At 45.3% G+C, this 27,706-nt stretch overlaps 2 protein-coding genes across 2 annotated transcripts; both read right to left on the bottom strand.

The window, feature by feature from the left end:
- Window positions 1-1,053: 1,053 nt before the first annotated feature.
- LOC311112136 (uncharacterized protein) lies at window positions 1,054-2,965 on the bottom strand (the record flags this gene model as incomplete). Its single annotated transcript, XM_084155113.1, has 4 exons — window positions 1,054-1,709; window positions 1,882-2,364; window positions 2,473-2,569; window positions 2,951-2,965. 4 exons carry the CDS (start codon window positions 2,963-2,965, stop codon window positions 1,543-1,545), a joined length of 762 nt encoding a protein of 253 aa, XP_084011239.1. The 3' UTR covers window positions 1,054-1,542.
- A 22,695-nt stretch (window positions 2,966-25,660) lies between these two features.
- LOC311112135 (uncharacterized protein) lies at window positions 25,661-27,330 on the bottom strand (the record flags this gene model as incomplete). The annotated part of the gene is made up of 3 exons (XM_084155112.1): window positions 25,661-26,167; window positions 26,340-26,901; window positions 27,280-27,330. 3 exons carry the CDS (start codon window positions 27,328-27,330, stop codon window positions 25,974-25,976), a joined length of 807 nt encoding a protein of 268 aa, XP_084011238.1. The 3' UTR covers window positions 25,661-25,973.
- Window positions 27,331-27,706: the final 376 nt, after the last annotated feature.

Raw genomic sequence — 27,706 nt, 5'->3', positions numbered from 1 at the left:
CGTTTTGTCACCAAAGCCCCATATACTACCCACCATTGTGACCTGTACGCTTTCAATGGTTGGCCCTCACTACATATTCTCTTGAGTGGTGCAGTGGTCTAAGGCACTGCATCGCAGTGTGCCACTAGAGATCCTGGTTCGAATCCAGGCTCTGTCGCAGCCGGCCGCGACCGGGAGACTCATGGGCGGCGCACAATTGGCCCAGCGCTGTCCAGGGTAGGGGAGGGAATGGCCGGCAGGGATGTAGCTCAGTTGATAGAGCATGGCGTTTGCAACGCCAGGGTTGTGGGTTCGATTCCCACGGGGGGCCAGTATATAAAAAAAAAAATATGTATTCACTAACTGTAAGTTGCTCTGGATAAGAGCGTCTGCTAAATGACTAAAATGTAAAAATTCGTCGCCAATCCCACTGGCTCCAGGTCATCAATCCCCACCTTATCTGAAGTCATTGGTCACCATAGCAACACCCACCCGTGGTATGCGCTCCAGCAGGTATATCACACCTCCTTTGGCCACCATTCCTTCCAGTTCTCTGCTGCTAATGACTGGAAAGAACTGCAAAAATCTCTGAAGCTGGAGACTCTTATCTCCCTCACTAACTTTAAGCATCAGTTGTCAGAGCAGCTTACCGATCACTGCACCTGTACACAGCCCATCTGTAATTAGCCCACCCAACTACCTCATCCCCATATTGCTATTTATTTTGCACCGCAGTATCTCTATTTGTACATCATCTTCTGCACATCTATCACTCCAGTGTTAATACTAAATTGTAATTATTTTGCACTATGGCCTATTTATTGCCATAACTTATTACATTTGCAAACACTGTATATAGATTTTCTATTGTGTTATTGACTGGATGTTTTGTTTATCTCATGTGTAACTCTGTGTTGCTGCTGTTTTTAATCGCACTACTTTGCTTTATCTTGGCCAGGTCGCAGTTGTAAATGAGAACTTGTTCTAAACTGGCCTACCTGGTTAAATAAAGGTTAAATAAAAAAATGAAATAAAATGTTTAATTCATATTCATTAAAGATATTTAGTCAAGACTTGAAAAGTGCAATTTATTTCAAATGATAATTATTCAGTGTCTGCAACCCTCAAGAACCAGGGTGAGTCTGGGTCCCCCTTTAACTGGGCAAACACAACTTGCATATCGTCATAGACTAGGCCTAAACGTTAATCTTTTAACCTTGCTTGAATAAAACAATGCATTTTTAATAGTGAGAAAGAGTTGCGCTTTTCCTTTTAGATTATGATTAAGGTTTTTGGTTGCACCTCGACTCAACGTTGGTTGAGCGCCCTCCACTTTTTCGTCAAATAATACATCTAAAAAAAATGTCATAGGTAAATTATTAAAAGCATTAAAATTGGGATTGGGATGTTTCCCACTTATTTACACAACCTACTCCACAAAGTTTAGAGAAATGTTCTGAAATTAATTAAGAATTAAACAGAAGAAAATCAGAATTGAAGGCAACTATAATGCAAAGAATTTAATGGTCTATGGTTCAATCCTGTTTCTGGTCTAATGAATAGTTAATATTGTTCCTCCTCTTCCTTGTGGCAAGCGCAGCAGCACACTGCCCTCCAAAGCCTGCAAAAAAAACGCCGGACTGCCCCTTTCCTCGCCCTGCATGGAACATCCAGGGTCATGTCCTTGGTGACGTGTGGGGTGACGTCCGGGGTGACCACAGCAACATCCTCTGAAAAAGGACAAAAGCGGGACAGAACGTAAATAAATGCAATCCGTAGGTTCTAAACACTGGCCAGTTGAATGGGATCTTTAATTTCAGCTCATGAAACATGGGACCAACACTTTACATGTTATCATGACAAATGGCACCTGTCAGAGTGCTTTCTATAAGTCTTACTCACCTGCTTGGATGTCAGATGGCAGAGTGGCGGAGACGGCCACCATGAGAGGCTTTTCTTCAGGTGTGACGTCCACAACCTCCAAGAGTGAAGAAGCCGGGTATGCATTTGTGTTAGGGGAGAGGTCCAAAACCTCCAGCTGAGAACAAGCCGGGTCTGCCTCTGTGTTACGGGTGATGTCCACAACCTTCAGGTGGGTAGAAGCCGGGTCTGCCTCTGTGTAAGGTGTGATGTCCACAACTTCCAAGTGGGAAGAGACGGGTTCTACCTCTATATTAGGGGTGACTTCCACAACCTCCAGCTGGGAATAGGCCGGGTCTGCCTCTGTGTCAAAGGTGATGTCCACAACAACTAGGTGGAAAGAAGCCGGGTCTGCCTCTGTGTTAGGGGTGATGTCCACAAGCTCCAGGTGGGAAGAAGCAGGATCTGCCTCTGTGTTTGGGGTGATGTCCACAACCTCTATGTGGGAAGAAGCCTGGTCTGCATCTGTGTTTGGGGTGACAATAAAAATCCTGATTGGCTTTACTACTACAAGGCACCAGGATGTCATGACAAAAGGCATCTGTCAGAGTGCTCTCTATGAGTGCTACTCACCTGCTTGGATGTCAGCTGGTAGTGTGGCGGAGACGGCCACCACTAGGACAGGGGGAACTGGCAGGGTGTCTGCAGTAGGCTGGAAGTAGCTTTTCACCTCGTCCGCCACAAAGGCATTGTTATGTGAATTATTTAACAAACTATTTCAGTTTCTCTGTGCGTCTCCCAAAAGGTTGTAAGTCTTTTGGGATTTAAGTAACGGCCAGAGTCTCGGTCTGCATAGTCAGAGATATTTATTCATTGAGAATTCTGCCATCACAATTTCAGAGTCCATCTTTTATACTCATACGTCATGCAAAAAGAAATCCCTTCCCTCTGTAGGCGGGCTGTAGTTTTCCACTCTAAAACTGCTCTACTGACCTTCAGTTCACACACATATACACACATGCATACACACATACATACACACACACACACACATATCCCCCTCGCTCGGTATGAGCAACTACATGGTCCCAGGATGTACATGGTGACATACATATATATCTCCCATCCTTTATGATACTACCAGCCAGTAGTCCCCAACTGGTTCGCAAAGACCTCAAAGGTGATGTCCTTCCCTACAGTCCCTAGTACTTCCCCTTTCCCTACATCTAGCTGTCTCCTATGCCTTCGTAGACTGTGCTCAGGTATTATTTTATCAACTTGTGTTAGGTTAACTACTACTTCTGGCGGATCAGGAGGGTTTGAGTGTGTTAGGAATATGGCCCCCACAATCAGACAGCTACCTACCGTCAGGAGACCTGTGAATCCCCACCCTCGCCCTGAGAACATGTCAGATGCCAGAGGCCAACCCATTGCTTTACCTTCTATCGAACTCACACAGGGATGATCAGACAGGGTAAGGGAATCTTCGTTAAGGAGCCAACCCCCGAGCCCTAGTGGTGATCGGATCTTTCTCCTAACTCTGTGTTTGTTCGTCAGGTGTAGCTGGTTTTACCTTTTTACAGTGTGTGACATGCACCCAGATGAATCTCTCAGCTATTCTGCTGGCAAATGCAGTACTTGGTAGGGCCCTTCCCGCCAGGCCTGCTTCAGTCTCCTGGTTAGATAGAGTGGGTCACCTTCTCCTTTAATTCACCTGTGGGGGCACAAAACCTCTGACATACAGGTGTGGTTAATAAACGACCTTCTCACGTGTTCTGCTAGGGTGCTCTCTAGTTCTATGTCTGCCTGTCTGGTCCTGCCAACTGTGGCATTCTGTAAGGTCTTCCAAACACTTTCTCAAAGGGGGATAACCCATCTTTGTCTGGGGTTACTCTAAATTTCTTCCCTTCACTCCGTGATAACTCTATAAAATCCATTTCCAATTGCTGGAAAGGGTACTTAGCCGGAGGATACTCACCCTGAGGTGCCCTTTGTCTGCCCTGGTGATTATTTTGAGCACAGATAACACATCTTTTTTTTTTATAATTAGTAATCCCATGTGCAACAAAGTGTTGTCTAATCTGTTCTACCATCCATCCCTCCTTTTGACACATGTCACTGCCCATGTGTCAATATTATCACCTACCTAACAATCACTTAGGTAATATTGGTAATTTATCATCCAATTGCCATCCCTTATTTTTATTTATTGGTAAAATAAACTATCTTAAAGTCCTCCTCTCATGCCTTTAGAATTTACCAGTGTGGATGATTAATTAACACCAGAAAGTTAAAACAGAGTTCAGAGGCAATTGAAATTCCATCCCATAGTATACCAAACATTACCATTATTCTAAATATTTAATAAATGTTACTTATCCCAAGTGTTCATTAATCCTCATGACATTCATTCTCACAAGAAATCATATATACCCCAAACTCAGCCAAAACCTAAAAAACTCCATAAAATTCACTGTGTGCTCCTCTAAGACCTATCACCCTTGACCTGCTGAAAACCCCCCAAAATTGAAACAACAAGGCTTTATAAACATCATACTAGGTGTGTTGTTTTTTATTTGAAAACCCCAATTAAAAAACAACAACCAAACAGCCAGGTCATGAGGACTCCTGATTTCTCTCTTCCCCTTCTGCCTACAGTTTCTTAACTGGTGCCCTTTCCTTGCACAGTAACTACACGGTTCCTCACATTCTCTAGCAAAATGTCCCGTTTTGTCACAATTGTAACACTTCCACTCACTCCTGTCTCCACTATTACCATTTCCTTCTTGTCTGTCTTTGCTACCGTAACCTCTCTTCTCTCCTAGGTATTGACTAATAGTCTCACTGTCTCTAATTCAACACAAAACCCCATCATCCAATGTACTCCCAGCAGAACTGAAAAAAAAAAAAAAAACAGACTGTGATTTCCAGGACACTGCACCTTTGTTTCTGGCCTCACTATCTCCCCGGGAATTGGCCCTCCCTCAAGGTCCCTCCCAATCTGCTCTTGGTAAACTGCAAACCTTTTATTGCTTCTGGTTTCATAGGGTATTGCTTCTGATATGGCCTATGATTAGATTTGGGTATCACCTGTACTGGAATTACCCCTTTTATTAATCCTACGTCTGCTGGACCCCGGGACCACAAATGCTCTGGAACTTATTTTAAGTCTGACTCCTGTTGTTCTGTCAACAGGTATTCCTCTCCTCAGCATCTGCCATTCTCATCTAAATGTACTATCTGTGGATGGGCTGTGTTGATCGCCACTCACAATATTGACCCAATCAGTGATCCTCTTACCCTTGGATACCCACTGGCCCATGTCTTTCCAGTCCTCTGCTGGCTCCCTTGCTAGGGACACATGTGGGCTCCATCTTTCCCTGAACTTTGGGGCCCTAGTTCCACCTCCACTGCTGCGTGGGTGTTGTCATAGTGAAACCATTTCAAGGCTATAGTCCTTTCTGTGGTTTTAAATAATGCTTCCTCATAGATTGCATCTGGACCTGGGTGTTTGCTATACCAGAGAGTACAGTGTAGGTCATCGAGGGACATTTTAGTGGGGCCTGGTACTACATCATCAGCAAGTTCCATCAAGGTTCGGGGAATATCAATTATTCCCCCCCTTAACAAATCTTGCCTACACCAATAACATGGCTCCTCTTCCCCACAGACCACCATATTGTCTCTGACTATGTGTACTTTCATTCCCCTCTCAGCGGAAATGACAGCCACATTCAATTTAGTCATTACATCACGTCCTAGTAAATTTACCCGACACAGCTTAGATATCAGGATGGGTATGGTTGCCTCTCATCCTGATTGGTCATGTTTTAGGGTTATTGGGGCTGATAACCTTTCAATAAATTGATGACCAGATGCAGATCGCACTATGATTTTCTCCCCATCAATCCTGACTCCATCTGGCTTGTCCGTTGCACAGGTTGCTGTCCTGCAGGCTCCCGTATCACAAAGGAATTTAATTTTCATACCCATTACTGTCAATGTCAAATAAGGTTTCTGTTCCTGTTGAAGTGCTAAGTCAATAGTAGCCAATTCAAACACCTCACAATTTGGATCAAAGGGTTCCTTAGTCTTCCCCCCACTAGAGTCTACTATTTCTCCCTCAAGGACTAGTCACGCCTTATCTTCCTCTTCCTCACGCTCAAAGCTGGGGGATGGACTTCTCCCTCTCTCTCTCTTCTCTCTTTTCTCTCTTTTCTCTCCTGTCTGACTTTCTCTGCCCTTGTCTGGTACTCCTCTACCTCTGGCTCTTCCTCACCTTCATCTTCCCTTCCTCCTCCAGCCCCTTCTTCCTCATAGGGAGGTGGGGCCGGTTGGGGGGGCAACATTATTCCCCTGCACTCTCCTTCTCCTCCCTACATATTCATCATCTGGATTTTCTCTCCATGCCTGGTCTGCCAAGTTTGGATATAACCTTTCTGCCCTCTGCTCTGGGGGAGGCACGGAGACCTCAACCTTCACTTCTCTTTCCCTCTCACTCACTTCTCTTTTCTTCCTGCCTTATCTCCTCTCTCTCCTAAGTTTCTAGTTCTACCCGCCATCTCTCCCAGAGTGGCAATTAGTTACTCTGCATCTTCCTCTTCTTTCTTGGCTCTGTCCTGTCTGTTATTCTGCTCATGATGGATTGCATGTCTCTCTGAGGCTATTACACAATTCAGTTATTTTCCCAACATACTCTCCGTAATCGGCCCATGGCAAAAGTGTCCTCTGGGCATCCCCTGAAACCCACTGCCCTCTAACGGCAGCCCAAACCTTGCTATTCCTGTTTTGGGGTGGGTCATTCCTTCTACCGCTCTGGCCACGTCCTCTGTGTTCATGGCCTGTCTGCTAAATGGCATATTATTATTATTACTGTATAGATCTAAGGTTGCTGGGGCCCCTTTCATTCCCCGCCAATAGATTAGGTAAGGCTATCAGTGGGTACTGGCCCCCTCCTACTCTCTCTCTCTCTCACTGCTTATTTCTCCTTTACAATCAATCAATCAATCAATTTTATTTTATATAGCCCTTCTTACATCAGCTAATATCTCGAAGTGCTGTACAGAAACCCAGCCTAAAACCCCAAACAGCTAGTAATGCAGGTGTAGAAGCACGGTGGCTAGGAAAAACTCCCTAGAAAGGCAAAACCTAGGAAGAAACCTAGAGAGGAACCAGGCTATGAGGGGTGGCCAGTCCTCTTCTGGCTGTGCCGGGTGGAGATTATAACAGAACCATGCCAAGATGTTCAAAAATGTTCATAAGTGACAAGCATGGTCAAATAATAATCAGGAATAAATCTCAGTTGGCTTTTCATAGCCGATCATTAGAGTTTAAAACAGCAGGTCTGGGACAGGTAGGGGTTCCATAACCGCAGGCAGAACAGTTTAAACTGGAATAGCAGCAAGGCCAGGCGGACTGGGGATAGCAAGGAGTCACCACGGCCGGTAGTCCCGACGTATGGTCCTAGGGCTCAGGTCTCTCAGTTGGCTTTTCATAGCCGATCATTTAGAGTTGAAAACAGCAGGTCTGGGACAGGTAGGGGTTTCGTAGCCGCAGGCAGAACAGTTGAAACTGGAATAGCAGCAAGGCCAGGCGGACTGGGGGCAGCAGGGTGTCATCATGCCCGGTAGTCCTGACGTATGGTCCTAGGGCTCAGGTTCTCAGAGAGAAAGAGAGAACGAGAGAATTAGAGAGAGCATACTTAAATTCACACAGGACACTGGATAAGACAGGAGAAGTACTCCAGGTATAACCAACTAACCCCAGCCCCCCGACACATAAACTACTGCAGCATAAATACTGGAGGCTGAGACAGGAGCGGTCCGGAGACACTGTGGCCCCATCCGAAGAAACCCCCGGACAGGGCCAAACAGGAAGGATATAACCCCACCCACTCCGCCAAAGCACAGCCCCCGCACCACTAGAGGGATATCCCCAACCACCAACTTACAATCCTGAGACAAGGCCGAGTATAGCCCACAGAGGTCTCCACCACAGCACAAACCAAGGGGGGGGGGGGGCGCCAACCCAGACAGGAAGATCACGTCAGTAACTCAACCCACTCAAGTGACGCACCCCTCCCAGGGACGGCATGAAAGAGCACCAGCAGGCCAGTGACTCAGCCCCTGCAACAGGGTTAGAGGCAGAGAACCCCAGTGGAGAGGGGAACCGGCCTGGCAGAGACAGCAAGGGCTGTTCGTTGCTCCAGCCTTTCCGTTCACCTTCACACTCCTGGGCCAGACTACACTCAATCATATGACCTACTGAAGAGATAAGTCTTCAGTAAAGACTTAAAGGTTGAGACCGAGTCTGCGTCTCTCACATGGGTAGGCAGACTGTTCCATAAAAATGGAGATCTATAGGAGAAAGCCCTGCCTCCCGCTGTTTGCTTAGAAATTCTAGGGACAATTAGGAGGCCTGCGTCTTGTGACCGTAGCGTACGTATTGGTATGTACGGCAGGACCAACTCGGAAAGATAGGTAGGAGCAAGCCCATGTAACGCTTTATAGGTTAACAGTAAAACCTTGAAATCAGCCCTTGCCTTAACAGGAAGCCAGTGTAGGGAAGCTAGCACTTTACACACCTTATGTATCTGTTTAAGCATGGATTCGAGTTTATCTGCGTCTAGACGTCCCTCAAAACCATACCTCTCCCTCCACCTGGTTACATAATGGAGATTTCTTCTATCCCTGGATTCCATTTTAATTACATCAAGTATTTCTCATCCCCAGTAAATTCTGGGACCTCTTGTGAGGATTTGCCCCCCCATGGTTGGTACTGTTAAAAATCCCTTAGCCACCTCTTCTATATAACAAGTCAATTTAACAAGTAATTCAAAATAGCTTCACACAACAACACCTTGAATCACCCCTTCCTGTATATGTAATCTTGACTAGTCCCCCAGAATTATCTCATACTTTTACAGAGGGATTGATCCCCACAATGTAATCTTGATAATTCCTGACAGTCTCATACAACAGGAATGGGTTCTCCCTCCTCTATACAACCACCTCTCCCTGTATATGTAGTCTTGACTAGTCCCCCAGAATTATCTCATACTTTTACAGAGGGATTGATCCCCACAATGTAATCTTGATAATTCCTGACAGTCTCATACAACAGGAATGGGTTCTCCCTCCTCTATACAACCACCTGGAATTATTCATGTGACTTTTGAGCAAACATTAGGTCTCACACGTATACAACCTTACATGATTATTGGTGTTGTATCGGTAACCTGGAGTTTATAAGGCTCCAGAACGGATAGAGTTACAGCAAAATCTACAGTTGTTTGTGACTTTTGACTTAACTAATATTCTATTTCTCACACATGCTATTTTAATTCCTTCTGGTGTACTTTTTGTATTTGTTTAACCCGGATTATTTGTTGACTGCTCAATAATCTCTTACAGGTTACATCCCATAGGTGTACTTTTAATAGTTCCTTCTATTTCAACACCGGGTAGTTTCTTTTGGTAATGGCCTATTACCGTGAATCATTACGGACCCACCACCAGGTTGACTAGTCCCCCAGAATTATCTCCTACTCTACGGAGGAGTCTATCCTCACAATGTAATCTTGATAATTCCTGACAGTCAACCCCACATTTCACTTAAAATGGCTACGCATTGATCAATTTGCTACTTTTCAATATTTTAGCAAGTCCTCCAATCAATTTCACCAAGTTAATGAATAAAGACTACTGACCTTATCCTTGCAGCCGAGATTCAATGTAGGTTTGGATTCCGTCACCGTCTCTGTCATTAATCAGGTGTCCTCTGGCCTGTTTTAACCCTTAATGTCAAAGGGCAGGACTTTCTATTTACGAATGTATCATTCGCCCGTCGACGGTTTTCAGAGTTACCTGGAATGACAGAAACAGGGTATTGGAGTCCGGCTCAGAAGGACCAAGCTGTTATGTGAATTATTTAACAAACTATTTCAGTTTCTCTGTGCGTCTCCCAAAAGGTTGTAAGTCTTTTGGGATTTAAGTAACGGCCAGAGTCTCGGTCTGCATAGTCAGAGATATTTATTCATTGAGAATTCTGCCATCACAATTTCAGAGTCCATCTTTTATACTCATAAGTCATGCAAAAAGAAATCCCTTCCCTCTGTAGGCGGGCTGTAGTTTTCCACTCTAAAACTGCTCTACTGACCTTCAGTTCACACACATATACACACATGCATACACACATACATACACACACACACACACACACACACACACATATCCTACTCCCTGCTTTACTCAGTTATTGCCGTTCTCACAATATTCTGCACCATGTTTTCATAACAGTTTCTCCCCTCCCTAAATTGGGAGGCCTCTTTATCTTAGTTTCTCAGTTGTCTTTGTTGTCTGGCCTAACTCTTACTCACATTGCTAAATAGTGGCTCAATGCCATAGCCTTTACTGGTCCTACACTCACACATTTCTAACACATTATACACAGTTTCAGGGTGTAATAATTAGTCATTAATAATTAATCTATCAGGCACAGACAGAGCTCATAAAAAAAGGGGTTGTGAGGTCATCCAGGGAGAAGGACTGGCTGATTCTCCAGAGGATCGACCTCACAGAGTCAAAAGCAGCAGCCCGGGAGAAAGGGGTGTGAGGAGAAGAGGCCTTCAACATGCAGGGGAGCTTCTCCCCTACGGCCACCACCATACTCACAGCCATCCCGCTTAGGAGGATGGGGTGATCTGAATGGCCTTCCTCTGGCTGAAGCCACAGGGCCAGGAGGATCCTGGGCACCAGCTCCACCACCACCTGGGATGGGCTGAGCAGGTTGCTACAGGGCTTATTGGACAGCTTGTCCAGAATGCTCCTCACAGCTCTCTCCCCGATGCTGTGGACCTTAGGGTCGCTGAAATCAACAAAAAGCAGCAGAGAAAGCTAAACGATGTGCAATGTTCACACAGAGAACACTGCCCTAGTTTCTTTCTGCATAGCTCCAGATGTGTAGATGAATGGAGCAAGCTGTATGCAGGGCAGTACATGGAACTCACATGTCAGCGCCAGCTGGTGAGGTGGGGTGCATAGAGCGGTGGAGCTTGCAGACAGCCTCGTGCTCCATGTCAATCATTTTTAGGCAGGTGTTTACTTCCCAGGTCTGCCGTAGGAAACAGGAAGTCCCATTAGTGTAATTTCACAACAGATATATTCGGCTGTACTAACTAGTTGTTGAAAGGCTAGAAAAGAGCTCACTGACTGATAGTCTAAGTCTCTAACTCTCATTCTCTTACCAGCCGAGCGAGTTCGTTCCCCTCCTCCAGGGTTTCCTTCCACACCCTTCAAATAAAACACAAAGCATTTCAACTTTCCTGGCTTCCTATTTTTTGTTGTTTATTTTACCCACACCTCCTGGAGTGCTGCTGGTGACAGAGAATGGCAGTGAAGGTGAGAGCTGACGTGGTACTCACCTCTCCCTAAGGGATTTTTTGCCCTGAGACACCAGCCAGTCGCTCATGTGCTCCATGGTGACATGGGGCGAGACCTGGCCTCGACTCTGGAGCAGCAGATAGTGGACCATGAGCTTCTTCTGCAAGATGAGGTAAGGTGTGAGACCGTGCCACTAAAGACCATATAATGTGCTTTCAGAAGGGCCTCTCGCAACATTTCACAACTGCTCATGTCTCACAATTTGCAAGTGATATTAAGAACTCTAATGACCATCTTCTCTAAACTGTCTTGAAATAAAACTCTTGTTTTGGGATTAAATCTCTCTTTTTTTCTGTGGTTACTGTTTTTGTGGGATGAATCTTACCTGTTTATTGTAATATACTTCCTCCCAGCAGGCCTGCAGAGTCTGAAAATAAAGGCTGCTTCTACAGAATTCCTTTGAAGATAATTAAAATAATTATGCTTTATTAGGTACATTATGCACAGGCATTTACAGTATGCTAAAAGGAATATCTCCTAAGATTACCTTAGTGGGACCATAAGTGAACTCAGGAATGCTCCCAACCCTATCCATGGTCAGAGGGGGACAAAATGCAGTGCTATAGATATACGGGATATTCTAGAGATAACAGGAATTACTTAAAGTCGCGAATGATCAATGCCTGTGGAGTCGTCCAATATGCGGCACTGAGAATTGAGTTGTAGGCGATATTTGGTTATGTTTGGCGCAATATACATGTTTACATTCTATTGCCATGGTGAAATTGGGTTTCTAGAACCTGTTTTCTTCTATGTCTTTATTTCGTGAAAGATTAAGCTCTTTATTTTGTCATAATGTGTATATGAGGACGTTGGAGCCCGTTCCGATTCATGACGCGGTTATCCAGGTGCATGTTGCATAGACCTACTAATCCAACCTTGGCTTACAAGTTAAATTAAATGAGTATATATGCCTATACAAATCTATTGACCACATCCATTTAAATCAATGATTTTCAATTGAAAATGTGGTTGTTGTGTTATCCTGTTGTGCGTGCCAGGGGTCCTCTTCAGACCCGGCCAGACCTCAGTCTTAAGGGGGGCATATGAAATGCATGGGAGGGCAGGGCACAATTATTATTAGCCTACAGTACATATATTTATAATAATCGTATACTCTATTTGCGCAACACCTAATCATCACATTAAACATAACCAAAAGCAATATGACCAGGTAGCCTATAGCCTACACCACATTACATAGAAGCAATATTATGAATATCCATAAAACACTTGACTATACAACATATTAGATGTAACACCAGAAGCATCTCTCAAACATTGCATTTTAAAGCAGTCAACAGAGGGATATGCATTGCCATGAGACACACACACACACAGAGACTTTGAACCTACCGGTACTTTGAGTGGAGGCAGCGCTGTCCTCTCTCCAGTCCCTCCTGTCAGTACAGCGGGAGGCGGTGTTTCTCCGAGCAGAACCTCCTCATCAAAGTATCCTTCCACTAGGACTTAAACTTGTGAGTGAGGTCCTTTTCAAAAGCAAGCTGAATCAGCTGGGCCTTGCGTCAGTGCAGCATACTGCGCCGATGCTCTGAGAAGACGCTTTTGAGCGTGGAAAATGAGTTTTCACACATTGCTGTGGAAGCTCCTAAGGTTAGGGCAAGTGTGTAGGCTGTGAAAACAGTCGACATAGCCTGGAGTGCACAGTTGAATGTGCTGAGGATGTTGGCTATTGTCGGGGTGTCAGTCATTTTCTTCACCAGGCACTAACGAGCCACAGTATATTCAGATTCAACCACATCAGTTCCAGCTAATACCAGGAGAGGGGTTAACTTTGATGGGTCCAGGAAATTATCCTCGGCCTCTGGGTTCAAAGCAGCCAGTGCGCCAATGAGCTCGCTACTGCGCTCTCCAAAACGCGCATTCATCTCTCCTTGCACAGCATCGACAACACTGTAAAACAATCTCATGAACTCAGTCTTTTCATCTATGTCACTTTGTGGCTGACCAACTGTTTCTTCAACTGCAAATCCGCGGAGGTTCTCATTAATTGTGCGTCTTCTCTTGCTTGGACCAGGGTCGGTCACCGGCACAGCCTCGGTGGCCGATGCTGGAGGAGCGCAGAGATCCCACAGTGCAGAAAACTCGTTTTCTGCGCGCATTGTCTTCACGCAGTCAGAAGCGCTGTTCACAAGTGTCACCGCAGTGAACAAGTCCATATCTTCGGCCTGTAGTAGTCTGTTAGGCGGCTCGAAAAGTGACAACAGTTTCATAACAAGGTGCGCAATGAAAAGAAAACTGCGCTGCGTAATGGCACGAAGCAGCCCCGTAGCCTCGACGCGCACCTCCGCTCCAAGGCCTCGTGTGTTTTCCACCTCGGTCAGTAATGTGGATATGTCGTGAAAACTCTTCACCACAACTTTGACCGTTGCCAAGTGGCCAGTCCATCTCTGGTTCAAGAGACGTTTCAGGGTATCGCCTTTGTACAGAATAGCCACGGTTGGCTTCCTGATGAAGTTGTACAGCATGTTGCATACTCCAAAAAAATCATCGACAGCTGCTTCACTGGACATGGCATGAATCACAACCAGATGAAGTTGGTGATTAAAGCAGTGAATATATGGTATGTTACGATCCAGCTTGTTTTGGAGCAATTTCTGCACACCACCATGCCTGCCAGACATGAGTGATGCGCCATCATAAACTTGACTCAGGATTTTGTCCGTGCTGAGTCCGGCGCTGGTGAGCTCATCAGTGATGACACCTGTCAGAGCCTCTGCATCACTTTTCTCAGATGTGGCCATTACCAAGAGGCGCTCACACAGACCATAGTTTTTGTCAACAAAACGCACAACTACAGATATGTTTTCTTGGCTTAAAGGATCCCGTGTGCCAACCACTTTAATTGAATACCAGCTATCGCCGACTTGTCTCACTATCTCCTCTGTCACGAGTTTGCTCATCATTTCGAGAATCTCGTTTTGTATCTGTGGGCTGGTATAGCGTGCATTCTGTGGGATTGTTTTTGTAATCCGTGTCAGTTCAGGATCTTTGCGCATGGTGTACTCAAAGAGAGACAAAAACAGCCCCATTGAGCTATTATCATCTAGCACACTGGCAAAACCAGCATTATCTCCACGTAACGGCAATTGATTCACCACTAAAAACTCCAGCATATCAATTACAGCTGACATGTAGTATCTGTTGCGAGCCAGTTGCTCTAAATTTAAGAGTGGAAATCTCTTTTCCTGTCTCTCTACGTTTTTCTGAATCTCTCCACATTGCTTCACAGGCTAAATGTTCTTTTGAAGCTGCATGCTTATTTAAGCCCTTGCCTGTTCCAATTGCATGCTTCCAAACATTACATCCCTTAATGGAGAAGTTCGCGTCCGATGATACAGATTTGAATTTCCTGCACGCATAACAAAATGCGGAGTACGGTACTTTTCCACCGAGTACTCAAGCCAGTCCCTGTTCAAATACCAGCTAGAGGAAAATGATCGTTTTTTTTTAACCAAACATTTTGACTGAATATTTCCTCAACACAACCTGTTTGGGTTTGTCCATGCCGAGGTCGCTCATACCCACTGATTCAACAGGCAGTTGTGGCCCAAATGCTGCCCCGGACTCCACGGAGCTACTAGCATCAGGCTCAGACTGTCGTCCAGGGTCTCCTTCTCCAACTACAACATCAGGAGGCGTCGGTGTCGTATCCAATTTGGCAGAGGAGACTGTTGGTGGGCTTTTCAACCACTTACGGATATATATGACGAACTGAAGCGAGTAAGCCGGCGAAAACTCATCCAGCTTTCAAAAATGCGCGGTAACTGTTGAGCGGCTACACTGACGTAGGCTACGTCACGTACGTAGCCTAACTTTCTTTTTATTAAGGCCGTGATAGGCTGTTGCAGTGTAGATTCCCATCAATCAAACAAAATCACACCATTGTTTCTTTATATTTTTAATGTTTTAATGATAAAGAATGCAACATTAATGCAACACAAAATTAGCAACATTATAATATATATATATATATATTTTTTACATTTACATTTACGTCATTTAGCAGACGCTCTTATCCAGAGCGACTTCCAAAATTGGTGCATTCACCTTACAGCCAGTGGATAACCACTTTACAACAATTTTTTTGGTGGGGTGAGGTAAGGGGGGGTAGAAGGATTACTTTATCCTATCCCAGGTATTCCTTAAAGAGGTGGGGTTTCAAGTGTCTCCGGAAGGTGGTGATTGACTCCGCCGTCCTGGCGTCGTGAGGGAGCTTGTTCCACCATTGGGGTGCCAGAGCAGCGAACAGTTTTGACTGGGCTGAGCGGGAACTGTGCTTCCGCAGAGGTAGGGGGGCCAGCAGGCCAGAGGTGGATGAACGCAATGCCCTCGTTTGGGTGTAGGGACTGATCAGAGCCTGAAGGTACGGAGGTGCCTTCACAGCTCCGTAGGCAAGCACCATGGTCTTGTAGCAGATGCGAGCTTCAACTGGAAGCCAGTGGAGTGTGCGGAGGAGCGGGATGACGTGAGAGAACTTGGGAAGGTTGAACACCAGACGGGCTGCGGCATTCTGGATGAGTTGTAGGGGTTTAATGGCACAGGCAGGGAGCCCAGCCAACAGCGAGTTGCAGTAATCCAGACGGGAGATGACAAGTGCCTGGATTAGGACCTGTGCCGCTTCCTGTGTAAGGCAGGGTCGTACTCTCCGAATGTAGTAGAGCATGAACCTACAGGATCTGGTCACCGCCTTGATGTTAGCGGAGAACGACAGGGTGTTGTCCAGGGTCACGCCAAGGCTTTTTGCACTCTGGGAGGAGGACACAACGGAGTTGTCAACCGTGATGGCGAGATCATGGAACAGGCAGTCCTTCCCCGGGAGGTTCAGCTTGAGGTGGTGATCCGTCATCCACACTGATATGTCTGCCAGACATGCAGAGATGCGATTTGCAACCTGGTTATCAGAAGGGGGAAAGGAGAAGATTAGTTTTGTTTCGTCTGCGTAGCAATGATAGGAGAGGCCATGTGAGGATATGACAGAGCCAAGTGACTTGGTGTATAGCGAGAATAGAAGAGGGCCTAGAACTGAGCCCTGGGGAACACCAGTGGTGAGAGCACGTGGTGCGGAGACAGATTCTCGCCACACCACTTGGTAGGAGTGACCTGTCAGGTAGGACGCAATCCAAGAGTGAGCCGCGCGGGAGATGCCCAACTCGGAGAGGGTGGAGAGGAGGATCTGATCGTTCACAGTATCAAAGGCAGCAGACAGGTCTAGAAGGACAAGAGCAGAGGAGAGAGAGTTAGCTTTGGCAGTGCGGAGAGCCTCCGTGACACAGAGAAGAGCAGTCTCAGTTGAATGACCAGTCTTGAAACCTGACTGGTTTGGATCAAGAAGGTCATTCTGAGAGAGATAGCAAGAGAGTTGGCTAAAGACGGCACGCTCAAGAGTTTTGGAGAGAAAAGAAAGAAGGGATACTGGACTGTAGTTGTTGACATCGGAGGGATCGAGTGTAGGTTTTTTGAGAAGGGGTGCAACTCTCGCTCTCTTGAAGACGGAAGGGACATAGCCAGCGGTCAAGATGAGTTGATGAGCGAGGTGAGGTAAGGGAGAAGGTCTCCGGAAATGGTCTGGAGAAGAGAGGAGGGGATAGGGTCAAGCGGGCAGGTTGTAGGGCGGCCGGCCGTCACAAGTCGCAAGATTTCATCTGGAGAGAGAGGGGAGAATGAAGTCAAAGCATAGGGTAGGGCAGTGTGAGCAGGACCAGCAGTGTCATTTGACTTAACAAACGAGGATCGGATTTCGTCAACCTTATTTTCAAAATGGATTCAGCAGGGAGGTGAAGGTGGTAAAGAGCTTCCTAGGGTTAGAGGCAGATGCTTGGAATTTAGAGTGGTAGAAAGTGGCTTTAGCAGCAGAAACAGAGGAAGAAAATGTAGAGAGGAGGGAGTGAAAAGATGCCAAACCCGCAGGGAGTCTAGTTTTCCTCCATTTCCGCTCGGCTGCCCGGAGCCCTGTTCTGTGAGCTCGCAATAAGTCGTCATGCCACGGAGCAGGAGGGGAGGACCGAGCCGGCCGGGAGGATAGGGGACATAGAGAGTCAAAGGATGCAGAAAGGGAGGAGGGTTGAGGAGGCAGAATCAGGAGATTGGAGGGAGAAGGATTGAGCAGAGGGAAGAGATGATAGGATGGAGGAGGAGAGAGTAGCGGGAGAGAGAGAGCGAAGGTTGCGACGGCGCATTACCATCTGAGTAGGGGCAGAGTGAGTAGTGTTGGAGGAGAGCGAGAGAGAAAAGGATACAAAGTAGTGGTCAGAGACATGGAGGGGAGTTGCAGTGAGATTAGTAGAAGAACAGCATCTAGTAAAGATGAGGTCAAGCGTATTGTCTGCCTTGTGAGTAGGGGGGGACGGTGAGAGGGTGAGGTCAAAAGAGGAGAGGAGTGGAAAGAAGGAGGCAGAGAGAAATGCGTCAAAGGTTGACGTAGGGAGGTTAAAGTCACCCAGAACTGTGAGGGGTGAGCCATCCTCAGGAAAGGAACTTATCAAGGCGTCAAGCTCATTGATGAACTCTCCAAGGGAACCTGGAGGGCGATAAATGATAAGGATGTTAAGCTTGAATGGGCTAGTGACTGTGACAGCATGGAATTCAAATGAGGAGATAGACAGATGGGTCAGGGGAAAAAGAGAGAATGTCCACTTGGGAGAGATGAGGATTCCTGTGCCACCACCCCGCTGACCAGATGCTCTCGGGGTATGCAAGAACACATGGTCAGACGAGGAGAGAGCAGTAGGAGTAGCAGTGTTTTCAGTGGTAATCCATGTTTCCGTCAGCGCCAAGAAGTCGAGGGACTGGAGGGTAGCATAGGCTGAGATGAACTCTGCCTTGTTGGCCGCAGAACGGCAGTTCCAGATGCTGCCGGAGACCTGGAACTCCACGTGGGTCATGCGCGCAGGGACCACCAGGTTAGAGTGGCAGCAGCCACGCGGTGTGAGGCGTTTGTAAAGCCTGTGCGGAGAGGAGAGAACAGGGATAGACAGACGCATAGTTGACAGGCTACAGAAAATGGCTACAATAATGCAAAGGAGATCGGAATGAAATGAACTAAACATATGGGAAAGCGAGAGAGCGGGGCCTCCTTCACTTACGTTTCACTGAAATATAACTCTCCCAACTTCCACCTCAGAAAGTTCCACCTCACTTTTTAAGAGATCTGTGCCTCAAGTGGGGGGTGCCAAGCATTTTTGGGGGCGGGCCCGGCCCCCTATGGCCCACCCATAGCGACGGGTGTGGTCCTCTTAAGCACATTATTTCAATATTTCCTAGCTCTGAATTGACGCAGGTTACAGTTTTGCAAAACTACTCGGTTAAAAATAAGAGCATGAATGATAATAAAGGTATGACTTGAATTATATGCATAATGATGTAGTAAACAACATCGCTCAGCGTGGGAACTTTTGGTGGGGGGGAAGTAGCCTTTATAAGTCTCCATGGCGGGTAAAGACCATCACTTCGTTGTCTTGTTGGGAATAGTAATAATTCGTGACAGTATGCATTGTATTAGTCTAAGAGTTGTTTTTCATTTTATTTCTCACATTAAACAGACATTTGAGAAGGATTTGAGAAGCGAATTGCTTGCAGTTGTACCTATGACGCACAGACACACTAAAGCTGTACAGTGTAGTTAGAAAAGTCAGTTTACATTATTTGCAGATGTGTTCCCTTTTATTTACAAATCGAAAAATGTAACATTTGAAATGAATGTGGCAGAACAGTTAAGCCAAGAGTTCCTGTGGGAGTCTTCTCCTTCAGTCTTTTTGCCTCCTATGCCTCGTTTCCCATTAGATGGGATTTTCCCAATGCCAACTTCACCTGAGACAGCCGCTATCCAGTGTCATGTGTTGCTGAATTACAGATCTCGCTATCCCAATGTCGCTGCTGTCCATTGTGCTGAAATATCCAATCTCGACTATTTGCATACATAGGACCATCCACACTTGACACCACACACACAAGTTAATGCTTTTTCTCTCACACTCTTTTGAACATTGCACAACCTGCAACAAGACACTGAAACAACACTTAATTTTAAGTTTGTTTCTTTCTGAATAAAGATGAAATCAATGTGTTGAAGGAGATTGGACAATGTATAGGCATTCCCTATAGCTGTTTTTGACTGGAGCATGATCAGATTGCTTTGTTTGAGCCAGAATGGAAATTTTGTCTGAGAAACGACGCCCATTATAGCATGACTATTTCAGACAGAATTAACTTTATGTTATATGTAAAAATATAAATAAGGCAATGTTTATATGACCCCTTTCAAACAGTCACTTATTTATCACTTTCTTGCAGGTATATAGTGCATTCAGAAAGTATTCATACCCCTTAACTTATTCCACAGCCTGAATTCAAAATGGATTCAATTATAATATTTTCTCTCACGCAGCTACACACAATACCCCATAATGACAAATTGAAAACACGCTTTTGAAATTTCTGCAAATGTATTGGAAATTACATACAGAAATATCTCATTTACATAAGTATTCCCACCCCTGAGTCGATTAAAGCTGTGTCTTACTTGGTAAATCTCCAAGAGCTTTGCACAACTGGATTGTAAAATATATGCATCATACATTATATAGACAGCCATTTTTTTTTTGCCATAGGTTTTCAAGCCGAATTAAGTCAAAACTGTAACTAAGCCACTCAGAAACATTCAATGTCGTCTTGGTAAGCAACTCCAGTGAATATTTGGCCTTGTGTTTTAGGTTATTGTCCTGCTGAAGAGGGAATTTGTCTCCCAGTGTCTGTTGGAAAGCAGACTGAACCAGGTTTTCCTCTAGGAATCTGCCTGTACTTAGCTCTATGCCATTAATTTTTATCCTAAAAAAGTATCTAGTCCTTGCCATTGACATGGATAACCATAACATGATGCAGCCACCACCATGCTTGGAAATATGAAGAGTGGTACTCAGTGATGTGTTGTGTTGGATTTGCCCCAAACATTACGCTTTGTATTCAGGGCATAAAGTTCATTTCTTTGCCACATTATTTGCAGTTTTACTTTAGTGCCTTATTGCAAACACAATGCATGTACAGGTTTCGTTCTTTTACATTTACATTTTAGTCATTTAGCAGACGCTCTTATCCAGAGCGACTTACAGTTAGTGATTGCATACTCTGTCAATTAGGTTAGTATTTTGGAGTAACTACAATGTTGATGATTCATCCTCAGTTTTCTCCTATCAAAGGATTAAACTTTCTAACTGTTTTAAAGTCACCATTGGCCTCATGGTGAAATCCCTGAGCGTTTTCCTTCCTCTCTGGCAGCTGAGTTAGGATGGACACCTGTATTTTTGTGGTGACTGGGTGTATTGATACACCATCCAAAGCGTAATTAATACCTTCACCATGCTCAAAGGAATATTCAATGTCTGCTTTATTTGTACCCATCTACCAAAAGGTGCCCTTCTTTGCGAGGCATTGGAAAACCTCCCTGATCTTCATGGTTGAATCTATGTTTGAAATTCACTGCTCGACTGAGGGACCTAATAGATAATTGCATGTGTGGGGTACAGAGATTATGTAGTCGTTCAAAAATCACTATTATTACACACATAGTGAGTCCATCTAACTGATTATGTGACTTGTTAAGCACATTTTTACTCCTGAGCTTATATAGGCTTGCCATAACAAAGGGGTTGAAAACTAATTGATTAGATTACTAGATACTAGACTCTGTCAATATGTTTTTGGAAGTGGCTCTGCATTTCTTGCATACATATCATATTTATTTAAGGATTATGACGACTTTCTAAAAGGACAAAGCTGTTTCTATGTGCTCCCTTGTCTCCACTGTCACCACATCCCTCGATGCGTGCAAACAGAGCATCTATATCAGGGATGGGCAACTCCAGTCCTCGGGACCTGATTGGTGTTACACTTTTTCCCCAGCCCCAGCTAACACATTTGACTCTAATAATCAAATACTCATGGGCTTCAGTTTAGAATGCAATACGTTTAATCAGCTGTGTTTGCTAGGGATGGGGGAAAAGTGTGACACCCCTCCGACCCTCAAGGACTGGAATTGTCCATCCCTGATCTATATGGTAGGACCAGTACCAGACCTGAATGAATGTGTCTGTTTTGAATATTCACGGAGACAGAATGATGTGGTTGATAGCAGAGACGTCATGCCCAAAGGGGGCACAGGGTCACTTGCCCCCTCAGATTTGTGATGTTTAAATGTGTCTTGTTATTTTTTCTCTGTCATACTACTAACCATGAGGTTGGCTTTAGCTAGCCCAGATAGGATCCCAATCTCCCCAGCTAATAACTACACTGAACAAAAATATAAACGCAACATGTAAAGTGTTTGTCCCATGTTTCATGAGCTGAAATAAAAATCCCAGAAATGTTCCATTCGCACACAAAAAGCTTATTTCTCTCAAATTGTGTACACAAATTTGTTTACATCCCTGTAAGCGAGCATTTCTCCTTTGCCAAGATAATCCATCCACCTGACAAATATGGCATATCAAGAAGCTGATTAAACAGCATGATAATTACACAGGTGCACCTTGTGCTGAGGACAATAAAATGCCACTCTAAAATGTGCAGTTTTGTCACACAACACAATGCACAGATGTTTCAAGTTTTGAGGCAGCGTGCAATTGGCTTACGGACTGCAGGAATGTCCACCAGAGCTGTTGCCAGATACGTTTATGTTTATTTCTCAACCATAAGCCAAGGCGGCTTTAGAGAATTTGGCAGTACTTCTAACTGGCCTCACGACTTCAGACCACTTGTAAAGCAGCGTATGGGCGAGCTGTTGGCTGATGTCAATGTTGTGAATGCTCCATGGTGGCAGTGGGGTTATGGTATGGGCAGGCATAAGCTACGGACAATGAACACAATTGCATTTTATCGATGACAATTTGAATGCACAGAGATACCGTGGGATAGTGTACATGCACAAAGTGAGTTTGTAACATGTATATCATTCTTGCTTGTTGTTCTTTATAGTTACTACCATTGCCTATTGTAAGTTGCCTCTCTGTGTTTACTGTGTTGTGTAATACTCCGCAGGTAGCATTATGCCATTAATACAGCCCTTCCTTTGTTAATAGCGTTGTTGCTCTACTTGTGCTATCAGTTTTTGTGCATATTCATTACCCCTGTTATCTGTCCATTACAGGACCACTATCATTCCACTACCTTTCCATGTCCATTTCATCCGTGTGTGTCAATAAAGTATCCTTGAATGTAACTCTGAGGTTACCTTATTCCCCTCTTACCGGGGGAGGTGAAAGCGCAACCTGGTCTCAGAACATTTCGTATTATTCTGTATGTACAAAGCTGTGATCAAGTCAAAGGGTGGCTACTTTGAAGAATCTCAAATCTCAAATATATTTTGATATGTGTTACACGTTTTTGGTTACTTCATGATGCCATATGTGTTATTTAATAGTTTTGATTTCTTCACTATTATTCTACAATGTAGAAAATACACAAGACACAGAGGAGGAGAAACTATCCAACACCCTGGGAGAGAGAACGAGTGACCTCAATCGAACTCACAGCCAGAAAGATGGGTTAGATACAGGAGAGGAAGAGTTACCCTGGATGCCATCACACCTGCTCCTGTGAGCAAGGAATGAGAGGGGAGGCTGAGCAAGAGGTCATAGTGATAGTGATTCACACCCAGAGAGAGACAGAAAACCCATACAACCTCTTGACTGAGATTAACCACACAGAGGTGGAGGCAGAGGGCCTTCAGGGCTAGCCAGTCAGCCTTCCTGCTCTGATCCTCAAGTCAATTGTAGTTGACCTCATTCCGTCAGTAGAGGATGCCTGGTTGTTTTTTAAAAGTGCGTTCCTCTCCATCTTAAATAAGCATGCCCCGTTCAAAACATTCGGAACTAAGAACAGATATAGCCCCTGGTTCACCCCAGACTTGACTGCCCTTGACCAGCACAAAAACATCCTGTGGCGTACTGCATTAGCATCGAACAGCCCCCGCGATATGCAACTTTTCAGGGAAGTCAGGAACAAATATACACAATCAGTTAGGAAAGCAAAAGGCTAGCTTTTTCAAACAGAAATTTGCATCATGTAGCACTAACTCCAAAAAGTTTTGGGACACTGTAAAGTCCATGGAGAATAAGAGCACCTCCTCCCAGCTACCCACTGCACTGAGGCTAGGAAACACTGTCACCACCGATAAATCTATTATAATCGAGAATTTCAATAAGCATTTTGCTACGGCTGGCCATGCTTTCCAACTGGCTACCCCTACCCCAGCCACCAGCTCTGCACCCTCCGCTGCAACTTGCCCATGCCCCCCCCACCCCCCCGGCTTCTCCTTTACTGAAATTCAGATAGCTGATGTTCTGAAAGAGCTGCAAAATCTGGACCCCTACAAATCAGCTGGGCTAGACAATCTAGACCCTTTCTTTCTAAAATTAGACACAGAAATTGTAGCAACCCCTGTTACTAGCCTGTTCAAACTTTCTTTCGTATCTTCTGAGATCCCCAGAGATTGGAAAGCTGCCGCAGTCATCCCCCTCTTCAAAGGGGGTGACACTCTACATCCAAACTGTTACAAACCTACATCCATCCTACCCTGTCTTTCGAAAGTATTTGAAAGCCAAGTTAACAAACAGATCACCGACCATTGCGAATCCCACCGTACCTTCTCCGCTATGCAATCTGGTTTCCGAGCTGGTCATGGGTGCACCTCAGCCAAGCTCAAGGTCCAAAATGATATTATAACCGCGATCGATAAAAGACAGTACTGTGCAGCATTCTTCATCGACCTGGCCAAGGCTTTCGACTCTGTCAATCACCGCATTCTTATTGGCAGACAAATAGCCTTGGTTTCTCAAATGACTGCCTCGCCTGGTTCAACTACTACTTCTCAGATAGAGTTCAATGAGTCAAATCGGAGGGCCTGTTGTCTGGACCTCTGGCAGTCTCTATGGGGGTGCCACAGGGTTCAATTCTCGGCCGACTCTGTCCTCTGTGTATATCAATGATGTCGCTCTTGCTACTGGTGACTCTCAGGTCCACCACTACGCAGACGACACCATTTTGTATACATATGGCCCTTCATTGGACACTGTGTTAACAAACCTCCAAATGATCTTCAATGCCATACAACACTCCTTCCGTATCCTCCAACTGCTCTTAAACGCTATTAAAACTTAATGCATGCTCTTCAATCGAACGCTGCTTGCACCCGCCCGCCCAACTAGAATCACTACTCTCGGCAGGTCTGACTTAGAATATGTGGACAACTACAAATACCTAGGTGTCTAGTTAGACCGTAAATTCTCCTTCTAGACTCACATTACGCATCTCCAATCCAAAGTTAAATCTAGAAGTGGCTTCTTATTTCACAACAAAGCCTCCTTCACTCATGCTGCCAAACATGCCCTCGTAAACTGACTATCCTACCGATCCTTGACTTCGGCGATATTATTTACAAAATAGCCTCCAACACTCTACTCAGCTAATTGGATGTAGTCTATCACAGTGCCATCCATTTTGTCAACAAAGCCCAATATACTACCTACCATTGTGACCTGTACGCTTTCGTTGGTTGGCCCTCACTACATATTTGTCGCCAATCCCACTGGCTCCAGGTCATCTATCCCCGCCTTATCTGAAGTCATTGGTCACCATAGCAACACCCACCCGTGGTATGCGCTCCTGCAGGTATATCACACCTCCTTTGGCCACCATTCCTTCCAGTTCTCTCCTGCTAATGACTGGAAAGAACTGCAAAAATCTCTGAAGCTGGAGACTCTTATCTCCCTCACTAACTTTAAGCATCAGTTGTCAGAGCAGCTTACCGATCACTGCACCTGTACACAGCCCATCTGTAATTAGCCCACCCAACTACCTCATCCCCATATTGTTATTTATTTTGCTAATTTGCACCCCAGTATCTCTACTTGAACATCATCTTCTGCACATCTATCACTCCAGTGTTAATACTAAATGTATTGCCTTACCTCCATAACTTATTACATTTGCAAACACTGTATATAGATTTTCTATTGTGTTATTGACTGTATGTTTTGTTTATCTCATGTGTAACTCTGTGTTGTTGTTGTTTTTATCGCACTGCTTTGCTTTATCTTGGCCAGGTCGCAGTTGTAAATGAGAACTTGTTCTCAACTGGCCTACCTGGTTATATAAAGTTGAAATAAAAAAAATAAAAATAAATGTTTAATTCATATTCATTAAAGATATTTAGTCAAGACTTGAAAAGTGCCATTTATTTCAAATGATAATTATTCAGTGTCTGCAACCCTCAAGAACCAGGGTGAGTCTGGCTCCCCATTTTACTGGGCAAACACAACTTGCATATGGTAATAGACTCTGCCAAAACGTTAATCTTTTAACCTTGCTTAAATAAAACAATGCATTTTTAATAGTGAGAAAGAGTTGCGCTTTTCCTTTTATATTATGATTAAGGTTTTTGGTTGCACCTCGACTCAAAGTTGGTTGAGCGCCCTCCACTTTTTTGTCAAATAACACATTAAAAAAAAATGTAATAAGTAAATTATTAAAAGCATTAAAATTGGGATTGGGATGTTTCCCACTTATTTACACAACGTACTCCACAAAGTTTAGAGAAATGTTCTGAAATTAATTAAGAATTAAACAGAAGAAAATCAGAATTGAAGGCAACTATAATGCAAAAAAAATAATTTTAATGGTTCAATCCTGTTTCTGGTCTAATGAATAATTAATATTGTTCCTCCTCTTCCTTGTGGCAAGCGCAGCAGCACACTGCCCTCCAAAGCCTGCAAAAAAACGCCGGACTGCCCCTTTCCTCGCCCTGCATGGAACATCTAGGGTCACGTCCTTGGTGACGTGTGGGGTGACGTCCAGGGTGACCACAGCAACATCCTCTGGAAAGGGACAAAAGCGGGACAGAATGTAAATAAATGCAATCCGAAGGTTCTAAACACTGGCCAGTTGAATTGGATCTTTTATTTCAGCTCATGAAACATGGGACCAACACTTTACATGTTATCATGACAAATGGCACCTGTCAGAGTGCTTTCTATAAGTCTTGCTCACCTGCTTGGATGTCAGATGGCAGAGTGGCGGAGACGGCCACCATGAGAGGCTTTTCTTCAGGTGTGACGTCCACAACCTCCAAGAGTGAAGAAGCCGGATATGCATCTGTGTTAGGGGTGAGGTCCAAAACCTCCAGCTGAGAACAAGCTGGGTCTGCATCTGTGTTAGGGGTGATGTCCACAACCTTCAGGTGGGTAGAAGCCGGGTCTGCCTCTGTGTAAGGGGTGATGTCCACAACTTCCAAGTGGGAAGAGACGGGTTCTGCCTCTGTGTTAGGTGTGACGAACACAATCTCCAAGTGGGAAGAGACGGGTTCTGCCACTTTGTTAGGGGTGATTTCCACAACCTCCAGGTGAGAAGAAGCCGGGTCTACCTCTGTATTAGGGGTGATGTCCACAACCTTACGGTGGGAAGAAGATGGGTTTGCCTCTTTGTTAGGGGTGAGGTCCAACACCTCCAGGTGAGAAGAAGCCGGGTCTGCCTCTGTGTTAGGGGTGATGTCGTCAACCTCCAGGTGGGAAGATACCGGGTCTGCCTCTGTGCTACGGCTTTTGTAAACAACCTCCAGGTGGGAAGAAGCCAGGTCTGCCTCTGTGTTAGGGGTGATGTCCACAACCTCCAGGTGAGAAGAAGCCGAGTCTGTCTCTGTATTAGGGGTGATGTCCACAACCTCCAGGTGAGAAGAAGCCGAGTCTGTCTCTGTATTAGGGGTGATGTCCACAACCTCCAGGTGAGAAGAAGCCGAGTCTGCCTCTGTGTTAAGGGTGAAGTCCACAACCTCCAGGTGAGAAGAAGCCGGATCTGCCTCTGTTTTACGGGTGATGTCCACAACCACTAGTTGGGAAGAAGCCGGGTGTGCCTCTGTGTTAGGTGTGATGTCCACAACCACTAGGTGGGAAGATGCCAGGTCTGACTCTGTGTTAAGGGTGATGTCCACAACCATCAGGTGGGAAGAATCCGGGTGTGCCTCTGTGATAGGGGTGATGTCCATAACCACTATGTGGGAAGAAGCCAGGACTGCCTCTCTGCTACGGGTGATGTCAACAACCTCTAGGTGGGGAGAAGCTGGGTCAAACTCTGTGTTAGGGGTGATTCCCTCAACCTCCAGGTGGGAAGAAGCCAGGTGAGCCTCTTTGTTAGGGGTGATGTCCACAACCTCTAGGTGAGAAGAAGTTGGGTCTGCCTCTGTGTTAGGGGTGATGTCCTCAACATCCAGGTGGTAAGATACCGGGTCTGCCTCTGTGTTAGGGGGGATGTCCACAACCTCCAGGTGAGAAGAAGCTGAGTCTGCCTCTGTGTTAGGGGTGATGTCCACAACCTCCAGGTGAGAAGAAGACGGATCTGCCTCTGTGTTAGGGGTGATGTCC

This window comes from Coregonus lavaretus (assembly GCF_964263955.1).
Source record: "Coregonus lavaretus genome assembly, chromosome: 38".
NCBI lineage: Eukaryota > Metazoa > Chordata > Actinopteri > Salmoniformes > Salmonidae > Coregonus > Coregonus lavaretus.
The sequence above is the reverse complement of the archived record's forward strand: the minus strand, read 5'-3'. Positions and strand labels throughout refer to the sequence as shown.